Source organism: Miscanthus floridulus, chromosome 9, assembly GCF_019320115.1.
Source record: "Miscanthus floridulus cultivar M001 chromosome 9, ASM1932011v1, whole genome shotgun sequence".
Taxonomy (NCBI): domain Eukaryota; kingdom Viridiplantae; phylum Streptophyta; class Magnoliopsida; order Poales; family Poaceae; genus Miscanthus; species Miscanthus floridulus.
In genome coordinates, this window is record NC_089588.1 from 123,237,422 (window position 1) to 123,248,615 (window position 11,194).

Here is an 11,194-nt window from a genome sequence, read left to right on the forward strand (position 1 = left end):
CGAACCAGAGTATCTTCTGGCAAAATGCTTTAAAGTGGGTGTCCGCCAGCGAAGGACCGTCACTTTGGATATCCAACAGACAATTGTCCCTAAAATAAAACAACATGGAGTTTAAAGTTAACTGTCTGCCACAGGAGGTGGGTGATAAAACAAGTTGCAGAGCAACATCAAGATATGTCGGAGATTATAGAGAATGAATCAATACTAGTCAAAGAGATAGCAGAGGTTATAAACTTATAATTCCCGAATACTTGCTTATTCAAGCTGCTAACAATGTCGACTTTGACTGAGCTCATCATATAATTCCCGAATACTTGCTTATTCAAACATGTTCGTTTGGTTGTGGCTTGTCGTAAACGATCGTAAATTTTCAGCCGAAACAGTATTTTTCTCTCACATAAACCAGCCAGCAGTACTTCTTCACGAACCAGCAACGATACGAACCAGCCAACCGAACAGGCTGGATCATTCCCTGTTGTTTTTGACGTAGCTGGTAATTAAATTTCTCCAATACAAGAAGGTCCATGCAATACGCAGAAAAATAATTTTACGCCTTTTGCAGAAATCGAAAATGAACTACCGTGCATGGAGGCATCGATGCTGGCTTATTCCTTACATGACACGGAAACAGGTGATGATAAATGATTCAGACTCATTGAAAAATTCCTTGTCCCTGATTCTTAATCTTGTAACTGGACTTCCTAGCTACAGAATATCTGCTCGTTAGTTACCATGCAGAACATTTTATTTCTGTTTCCTGAAGGTGCTGGATGAACTGAAGAAGTCAACAAGATGGAGTGAGCTGCATGTTGCTGACAATTGCTGCTTTCACTACCGAAGGGTTAGTAGGTTCCCTATGTTTACAGTTGGTACTACATAATTCCTTGAAGCAGATTTTCTTTGACTTGATGATTTTCATATCGACCTGTAACATCTTCTTAGAGCCTGTACAATATGTTTGCAGACCAGAGCTTTTCAATGCACACCACGATTTAGACTTTATGTTGTTTTGGACTTCCATTTGTTGACACATTCCAATGGCATAGCACACATCCTGTTTACCAACCAGTCTGACTGACAGCATGTGTATTTACCGGTCTTCTTGTTGCATCCTTGCAGTCCCTTCTTCTTGCGCTACTAGAAAGTCGCCTGGGGAATGGAGAGGATTCCCTTAGTTGGGAGTCAGAAACTTACCTTCTATGGAAGGTATTGATGTATTCGATCAAAAAGCTAATTACCTTTTTGCTACAGTTATTTGTAATCACTTCAGGCATCATATCCTCTCTTTCGATTATGAATGCGATACAAAGCAGAAGACAAAGGATCCATGAATCATTGTGTTTTACAACATTGGTTTCCTTTATCCTATAGTTAGTTGATACCCACCTGTCATGTGGGGCCGCACATACGCCAGGAATAGATGGGCCCGAGATGCGAGACATGCAGCAGAGCGCCAGGGTGACGCGGGCGCCGCGGTCACCGCGGCAGGCACCAGCGCAGGGCTCGGTTTAGAAAGTGGCTAGATTAAAGGAGAGCCAATCAAGGGGCCTCTTATTTAGGAGTGATTTGTTAGAGTCTGTTGAGGCTATGGCCTATAGGAGTCCTTGTAATCCGTCATTTGGGGTGAAGCAAGAACAATTATCTCTCCTTCTTCCTCTCTCAACAAAATGGGCGCTGAGGGGTAAAACCTCGCCCCAACACGGATCGCGGCTACGAACTACGTAGCCGGGGTGCGCCTACCCTATCCCTCGACGCCCTTGACAACCTGGTATCACGGTCTAGGCGATCCAGTTCATCCCGTGCCCCTTCGCCAACCCCAGCCGCCGTGCCGTCACCCTCGCCTCGCGTAGACGCCATGGGCGACAACACCGTCAACAACGCCGCCAACGCTGCCTTGCAGGCGACCTTGGACTCCATGGTCGCGTCCATCAGGACCCTCCAGACGTCCGTGGAGGCCAACGCCTAGGCCATCCAGCGCCTGGACGCCACGCGCCCGCCGCCGGGCGGATCGCCAACCTCCGCACACTCCGGGTCGGGGGAGCACCACCAAGATCGGCCGCCGCGTTTCCAAAAGCTCGACTTCCCGCGCTACGATGGCAAGTCGGATCCTCTGATCTTTATCAATCGTTGTGAATCTTATTTTCATCAACAGCGAATCATGGAGGAGGAGAAAGTCTGGATGGCGTCGTACAACCTCGAGGACGGTGCCCAGCTGTGGTACTACCAAGTCCAATAGGACGAGGGTACTCCTTCCTGGCGCCATTTCAAGGAGCTCCTCCACCTGCGCTTTGGGCCTCCCCTCTGATCCAACCCCCTCGGTGAGTTGGCAGCTTGCCACCGAACCGGTACCGTGGAGGAGTACCAGGACCGGTTCCAGGCCCTGCTACCTCGCGCGGGCCGCCTGGACAAGGCACAACGCGTCCAGCTGTTCACCGCCAGCCTCCTTCCACCGCTCAGCCATGATGTGGAGATCCACAATCCCCAGTCGGTGGTGGCGGCCATGAGCCTTGCCCGCAAGATCGAGTTGCGGAACAGCTATGTCACACCCGCGGCACGCGTGCCCCCACGCGATCGGCCGCTCCTGCCAGCGCCCGCACTACGACTCGCCCTGCCGGTGCCCCCGGCGGACAAGGCAGACAAGGCCGCGCCGGCCACGATCACCGTGGAGGGCCGGCCGGTTCGTCGGTTGACTCAAGCGGAACAGGAGGAGCGTCGTCGCCTCGGTCTCTGCTACAACTATGATGAAAAGTTCGGTCACGGGCACAATCGGGTCTGCAAGCAGCTGTTCCTCCTCGACAGCATCATCAAGGATGACACCGATGACGAGGCTGCTGCTGATGAGGATGCCACCGGGGAGGAGACCCCGCACTTCTCCCTCAACGCGATTGCTGGGTGTCCTTCAGCGACACCATGCAGGTCCAGGTGGCCGTGGGTGCCGCCGTCTTCACCGCGCTCCTCGACTCGGGATCCACGCACAACTTCATCGCCGAGGACACGGCCCTCCGTACCGGGCTGCCTCTGCAGCGTCGCCCACGCCTCACGGCGACAGTGGCGAATGGCGAGCGCGTCTCCTGCCCTAGCGTCATTCGGCAGCACCGCTCACCATCGACAACGACATGTTCTGCATCGATCTCTTCGTGATGCCACTCGCCGGGTACGACCTAGTCCTCGGCGTGCAGTGGATGGCGACCTTGGGGCCGGTGCTCTGGGACTTCAGCACGTGGAAGATGTCCTTCCAGCGTCAGGGGCGCGCCGTGTGCTGGACGGGCGTGGCGATGACCACTGCGCCCGGCGTCTGCACCACGACAGCCAGCGAGTCCCTCCTGGATGAACTGCTGGCATCCTTCGGGGACGTCTTTGTTGAGCCCCAGGGGCTCCTGCCTCCACGCGCCCGCGACCACAGCATCATCCTCAAGCCGAGCGCGCAGCCGGTGGTGGTCCGGCCGTACCAGTACCTTGCGTCCCACAAGGATGAGTTGGAGCGGCAATGCGCTGCCATGTTGGAGCAGGGCATCATCCGCAGTAGCGCGTCGACGTTTTCTTCGTAGATCCTCCTCGTCAGGAAGGCGGAGGGATCCTGGTGCTTCTGCGTTGACTATCGTGCCCTGAACGCCCTCACCGTCAAGGACGTGTTCCCCATTCCCGTAGTCGACGAACTGCTCGACGAACTCCACGGCGCTCGATTCTTCTCCAAGCTGGACCTTCGCTCCGGGTACCACCAAGTTCGCATGCGGCCGGGTGATGTCCACAAGACAGCGTTCCACACACACGAGGGCCTCTACGAGTTCTTGGTGATGCCGTTCGGGCTGTGCAATGCCCCAGCGACATTCCAGGGGCTCATGAACGACGTCTTGCGACCCTTCCTCCACCGATTTGTCCTTGTCTTCTTTGATGACATTTTGATATACAGCAAGACATGGGCCGACCACCTTCGCTACCTCCGCACCGTCCTCTCCATGCTGCGCCAGCACCATCTCTTCGTCAAGCGGGCGAAGTGCGCCTTCGACGTCGCCTCCGTTTCATACCTCGGCCATGTCATCTCCGAGGCGAGCGTCGCCATGGATTCGGCCAAGGTGTAGGCCATCCATGACTGGTCGGTGCCACATTTGGCATGGGCGGTGTGCGGTTTCCTCGGCTTGGCTGGGTACTACCGCAAATTCGTCCACAACTTTGGCTCCGTCGCCGCGCCGTTGACAGCTCTCCTCAAGAAGGAAGGGTTCTCCTGGACCGACGTAGCAGCCACGGCCTTCGATGCGCTCAAGGCGACGGTCACCTCGGCCCCGATCCTAGCGATGCCAGACTTCGCCAAGGACTTCGTCATGGAGTGCGACGCTTCTTCGCATGGGTTCGGCGCAGTGCTCATCCAGGACGCACACCCGATTGTGTTCTTCAGCCGCCCCGTCGCGCCACGCCATCGCTGCCTCGCCGCCAATGAGCGGGAGCTCATTGGCCTCTTCCACGCCATACGGCACTAGAGACCGTACCTCTGGGGCCGCCGATTCCTCGTCAAGACGGATCATTACAGCCTCAAGTACCTGTTGGATCAGCGTCTCACCACGATTCCCCAGCACCACTGGGTGGGGAAACTGTTGGGCTTCGACTTCTCCGTCGAGTATAAGCCGGGCACGGCGAACGTGGTGGCGGACGCCTTGTCTCGCCGTGACACGGACGAGGGGGTCATTTTCGCCATCTTCGCCCCGCGTTTCGACTTCGTCATGTGCCTCCATCAAGCGCAGGACACCGACCCTGCCCTCGTCGCCATATGGGACGAGCTCTGTGTAGGCTCCCGTGGCACACCATGGCGTCCCCGCTCTACATCCCCTCGACGTCCCCGCTCGTCTAGGAGATCATGGTGGCCGAGCACGAGGACGGGCATGAGGGGGTCTAGCGCACACTACGTCGCCTCTGACGCGACTTTCATTTTCCTAACATGCGACAGCTGGTGCAGGACCTCGTGCGCTCGTGCGTGACATGTCAGAGGTATAAATTAGAGCACCTCCACCTGGTAGGACTTCTACTTCCCCTGCCCGTACCCTAGGGTGTCTGGACGGACATCGCGCTTGACTTCGTGGAGGCATTGCCACGCGTCCGTGGCAAGTCCATCATCTTGACGGTGGTGGACAGGTTTAGCAAGTACTGCCACTTCATTCCCATGGCGCACCCGTACTCTGCCGAGTTCGTCGCGCAAGCCTTCTTCACCGACATAGTGTAGCTTCACGGCGTCCCCCAGTCCATGGTGTCCGACCACGATCCGGTCTTCAACTTGATGTTCTGGCAATAGCTCATGCACCTGATGGGCGCCAAGCTCCACATGACCTCGGCGTTCCACCCTCAGTCTGACGGCCAGTCAGAAGCTGCCAACCGCATCATCGTCATGTACCTACGCTGCCTCATCGGCGATCGACCTCGACAGTGGCTGCGCTGGTTACCATGGGCGGAGTACGTCTACAACACCGTCTACCAGTCCTCGCTGCGGGACACGCCGTTCCGCATCGTCTACGGGCGCGATCCTCCGACCATCCGGTCTTATGAGATGGGGGACACACGGGTGGCCGCCATCACTAGGAACATGGAGGAGCATGATGAGTTCTTGGTGGACATCCGCTATCGCCTGGAGCAGGCGCAGGCGGTCCAGAAGAAGCACTACGACAAGCTCCACTATCATGTCACGTATCAAGTGGGCGATTGGGCCCTCCTTCGTCTTCGTCAGTGGGCAGCTTCGTCCATTCCCTAGGCCATCACCGGCAAGCTCAAGCCGCGCTACTTCGGCCCCTACCGCGTCGTCGAACTCATCAACGACATCGCTGTCCGCCTGGCCCTTCCGCCTCACGCTCGGCTGCACGATGTGTTCCACATCGGTCTCCTCAAGAAGTTCCATGGGCTGCCACCGGATGCTCCACCACCACTACCCCCCATCCACCATGGTGTACCAGATTGTCAAGGGTGTCGAGGGATAGGGTAGGCGCATCCCGGCTACGTACTTCGTAGCCACGATTCGTGTTGGGGCGAGGTTTTACCCCTCAGCGCCCATTTTGTTGAGAGAGGGAGAAGGAGAGATAATTGTTCTTGCCTCATCCCAAATGATGGATTACAAGGACTCCTATAGGCCATAGCCTCAATAGGCTCTAACAAATCACTCCTAAATCAGAGGCCCCTAGATTGGCTCTCCTTTAATCTAGCCACTTTCTAAACCGAGCCTTGTGCTGGTGTCTGCCACGGTGACCGCGGCGCCTGCGTTGCCCTGGCGTGCTGCTGCATGTCGCGCATCTCGGGCCCTTCTATTCCTGGCGTATGTGTGGCCCCACATGACATCTCTCCCCCCGTCAAGGAGCAGCTCGTCCTCGAGCTGGAAGGCCGGGTACTTGGCGGTGAAGGCCTCGACGTCTTCCCATGTAGCCGATGCAGCCGACTCGCCCTTCCACTGGACAAGGACCTAGCGCACACCGTGCGCCAATTGTGCCCGCACGGCCTGCTCTGGCTCTGGAACCGACGCACCATGGTGGATGGGGGGCAGTGGTGGTGGAGCATCCGGTGGCGGCCCGCGGAACTTCTTGAGGAGACCGATGTGGAACACATCGTGCAGCAGAGCGCGAGGCGGAAGGGCCAGGCAGACAGCGACGTCGTTGATGAGTTTGACGACGCGGTAGGGGCCGAAGTAGCGCGGCTTGAGCTTGCCGGTGATGGCCTAGGGAATGGACGAAGCTGCTCGCTGACGAAGACGAAGGAGGGCCCAATCGCCCACTTGATATGCGACATGACGGTGGAGCTTGTCGTAGTGCTTCTTCTGGACCGCCTGTGCCTGCTCCAGGCGATAGCGGATGTCCGCCAGGAACTCATCACGCTCCTCCATGTTCCTAGCGACGGCGGCCACCCGTGTGTCCCCCATCTCATAAGACCGGATGGTCAGAGGATCACGCCAGTAGACGACGCGGAACAGCGTGTCCCGCAGCGAGGACTAGTAGGCGGTGTTGTAGACGTACTCGGCCCATGGCAACCAGCGCAGCCACTGTCGAGGTCGATTGCCGGTGAGGCAGCGTAGGTACATGACGATGACGCGGTTGGCAGCTTCTGACTGGCCGTCGAACTGACGGTGGAACACCGAGGTCATGTGGAGCTTGGCGCCCATCAGGCGCATGAGCTCTCGCTAGAACGTCGAGGTGAAGACCGGATTACGGTCGGACACCATGGACTAGGGGATGCCGTGAAGCCGCACTATGTCGGTGAAGAAGGCTTGCGAGACGGACTCGGCGGAGTACGGGTGCGCCATGGGAATGAAGTGGCAGTACTTACTGAACCTGTCCACCACCGTCAAGATGACGGACTTGCCACGGACGCGTGGCAATGCCTCCACAAAGTTGAGCGTGATGTCCGTCCAGACACCCTGGGGTACGGGCAGGGGAAGTAGAAGTCCTGCCGGGTGGAGGTGCTCCGATTTGTACCTCCGACATGTCACGCACGAGCGCACGAGGTCCTGCACCAGCTGTCGCATGTTAGGAAAATGAAAGTCGCGTCGGGCACAATTGGCGCACGGTGTGCGCCAGGTCCTTGTCCAGTGGAAGGGCGAGTCGGCTGCATCGGCTACATGGGAAGACGTCGAGGCCTTCACCGCCAAGTACCCGGCCTTCCAGCTCGAGTACGAGCTGCTCCTTGACGGGGGGAGAGATGTCATGTGGGGCCACACATACGCCAGGAATAGAAGGGCCCGAGATACGCGACATGCAGCAGCACGCCAGGGCGACGCGGGCGCCGCGGTCACCGTGGCAGACACCAGCGCAGGGCTCGGTTTAGAAAGTGGCTAGATTAAAGGAGAGCCAATCAAGGGGCCTCTTATTTAGGAGTGATTTGTTATAGTCTGTTGAGGCTATGGCCTATAGGAGTCCTTGTAATCCGTCATTTGGGATGAAGCAAGAACAATTATCTCTCCTTCTCCCTCTCTCAACAAAATGGGCGCTGAGGGGTAAAACCTCGCCCCAACATGGATCGCGGCTACGAACTACGTAGCTGGGGTGCGCCTACCCTATCCCTCGATGCCCTTGACACCACCCATCTTGGTGCGAAGTAAAATTAAAGTGTATATGATCTGACAGGAGGAGCTGAGGTGGGATGAGATGCTGATCAGACGCTACCAAGGGAGAGAGGTTTGAAAATTAGCCTGCTGCTGTTCTTCCCACTTGTGATTCTGGTTGGTGGAGTGCGTGTTTGCTTATGCTAGCTGCGGGGATGTATTGGTGCAGTCGTTGTGGAACCATCGCCGGTTCCTTTCACAGTGGTGGATACAGCGCTTGCTCACTGTTGAAGAAACCTGCCTCTCAACGATGTCCCAGGTGGATCTATTTGTGACCCAGGAGATATACCTGCTGTCAGAGTGCCTGAATGACCCTGAGGATGAGTTTGATGAGTCACGCGTCCAAGCAGAGCTTTCAGCACTCTACATCCTCTGGATATCAAAGGCAATCACTACCCCTTTGGCCCTTTTACCCAGTTTGCTTAATTGCTTAGTGCCGCGCGTTCGCTAGGATAGATTCTTTTGCTCTCAAGTGAAGGGTTTAGTTTAGTTTTGACTGGGAAACTATTGCGTGTTCCGTTGGATGCAGCAAGTCCCAGCATTGAAAAGGAAGCTGGAAGAGAGGCTGCATTCCATTTCCATGGGGAGGCTTCAGGACGTGATGGAAAGAGCCTGCAGGCCGGAGAAGAGGCGGTTGTGGATGAATCTGCTGGGCTTGGCTGATCAATCCCGCTGACAGAGATGGCCCCCTTTCTTGTTGAGTTTGAGGGTGTCAGCTTCGATTGCAGCTGTAATGTAAAGAAACAAGTGGTTCGGTTTCACACGTGACATGATGGAGGCCAAGTGTTGGCTTCAGGTCGTGCGCGTGATTGTAGAACAGGATTGGCATTACTGGCAAGTCGAAATCAAATTACTGTACACCCAATGCAAATAGGACGAGAGTGTTTAATTGGGACTTGGGAACAATGTTGGTTGTTTTCCCCAAACATTTGCTGCATCTATATATGTCCCTGAATGATCCTGGCCTGACACCGTGCTCGAATTCAATAGACAAGAACAAATCATGCTAATCTTGGAGAAAGAAAAGGCTGTGATAGTCCCCACCCACCTGGAAGTAACAAGGCCCTGTTGTAGAGTGTGTGTATGTAGCAGGCTAACAGCTAGAGAGTACAGTACAGTACAGTACAGTATAACCCAACACAAGGACTAGCAGTTCAGTTCACCACTAGCTATGGCCCACCTTGTCAGCCAGAAGAAACTGTGTATTTTTGACGATCCATGTGGAGTGATGCTGAAGGAAAGGAAGAAAGGAAGGAGTGAATGCTACGGGGCTGGCTGGCTAGATGGCTGGCTGCTATTCACATTAATTGAATCTGATGGATGGATCCATCAGCAGAGCAGCAGCAGCAGCTAGAGTCCAAGCGTGCTCCTCCTAGTCTTGGCCTTAGCAGGCAACGAGCTGAATTCATGTTTGGAATTGGAAGAGGAGCGCCTGGTTGGTGGAGGCAACTGCTGCTGCTGGTGGTATTGCATTCCCATTCCCACTCCCATCTGCGGCGCCATTGCCGGATCAAGGTCATGATGCCCTGATCTCGAGTAAGAAGACGACCTCGTCGTGCTCAGGTTCCTCTCCAGCAGGACCTCGTCCCTCCTCGTCCTGAAGCCGCCATTGTTATTGTTATTGTTATACCTGGCGGCGGCATCACGCATCTCCACACCAGAGATGCTCCTCCTCCCACTCAGATTCCCGCTCCCAATCCCAGTGCCGCTCAAGGAGCTTCTCGCGCTTAGGCTGCTGTTGCACCGGAGCATCTGCCCGTTGTACCCCCTTGCCCGGAGCTCCGGCCATGGGTACTCGTACTCACCTCCTCCTCCTCCTCCGGCTGCTCCCCCAGCTGCTGCCGCTGCCGCTGCCTCTCGAGAGTACTTCCTGCTGCTGCTGCTGCTGCTCTTCTTGCTTATGAGGCCCCAGATGCTCCACCCCTTGATCCCCTTCTTATTAGGCTTGCTTGCTGGCACGCCATTGCTAACGCCATCCCGGAACGGGAACCCCGATCCGAAGCTCCCGGAGAAGTCGTCGGCGCGGAGATTGTTGGGCCCCTGCTGCTGCTGCTCCTCCTCGTCTTCCCTGCTGCAGTACTGATGATGGACAAGCACGCTCTGATGATGATGGTGGTGGGCCTCATGGTAGTGGTACAGCCTCTCTGCCGCGATACCCGCCGGTGACACCCTGGCATTGCCATTCATCATCATCATCCTGCACGTCGCTTCGCTGTTGTTGGCGTCGGAGAAGGAGTTGCGCCCAGAGGTGGTGGAGCGGTCCACGCTTCGGCGCCTCCTGCTGGAGCTGGACGAGTCCAGGTAGTAGTCCCTCGTCTGCACGGAGCCGCCGGGCACCGCCGCCGCAGCCGCAGCCGCAGCATTGATATTGTTGTCGTAGTAGTAGCAGTAGTCTTCCTCCACGGGGATTTGCCCATCGGAGCGCGGGACCGCCGGCGGCGCTGCCATGCTGTCGTCGTAGTCCTCGTCCTCCTCCACGGGCAAGGACAGCATGGAGGCCGGCAGGCAGCCGAGCGCCGGCACGGGTCCCGACCGGGCGTCCCACGAAGCTCGGCGGGGGTCCGCGTCGCAGGAGGGACGGTGCCGGGCGGGCATCTCCATCTCCGGCAGCGGCACGGGAATGACCACGGCCACAGGCTCCTTCTTGCTCTTGCGGCGCCATTGCTGCAGCTTCTTGCCCAGGAGGCCGCCCAAGGACGACGACTTTTTGGGTTGTTGGTGACTGTGTGAGCGGCCGGGCTCCTGCTGGTGATGGTCCTCCTCCTCCTCCTCCTCCTGCACCGCCGCCGCGATGGGCTGACCGTGGCGGAAGAGATCGCAGGAGCGGCGCTGCGGCTCCACCGCGGCTGCAGACCGCGCGTAGGAGAAGGACTTGCAGCGGCGTAGGTCGGCGGCGGAGGGAGGGTGGAGGCCGGCGAGGCGGTCGCGGAGGCAGGCTGGGCAGAAGCTGGTGACGGCGACGCCCGGGTGGAGGCGGCACACGGAAACGGAAGCGGAAGGATCCATGTGCTGCTGCTGTCAAGCCTCCATCATATCATAATATCCTCCGATTTGGCAAACACAAGCTGCTGCTCTCACTCTGTCACACTTGACTACTCTGTCACTCTGTCTTCTTCTCCTTCTTCTTCC

At 57.0% G+C, this 11,194-nt stretch overlaps 1 protein-coding gene and 1 long non-coding RNA gene across 2 annotated transcripts; one reads left to right on the top strand and one right to left on the bottom strand.

Annotated features, from left to right (window-relative positions):
- Positions 1-7,989: 7,989 nt before the first annotated feature.
- On the top strand, positions 7,990-8,735 carry LOC136484216 (uncharacterized). Its single transcript, XR_010765829.1, has 3 exons — positions 7,990-8,138; positions 8,235-8,450; positions 8,595-8,735. It is a non-coding gene; the product is annotated as an uncharacterized lncRNA (long non-coding RNA).
- Positions 8,736-8,802: 67 nt separating this feature from the next.
- On the bottom strand, positions 8,803-11,190 carry LOC136484212 (protein OCTOPUS-like). Its single transcript, XM_066481436.1, has one exon. The coding sequence runs from the start codon at positions 11,069-11,071 to the stop codon at positions 9,416-9,418; it is 1,656 nt and encodes a 551-aa protein (XP_066337533.1). The 5' UTR covers positions 11,072-11,190; the 3' UTR covers positions 8,803-9,415.
- Between the last annotated feature and the right edge of the window lie 4 nt (positions 11,191-11,194).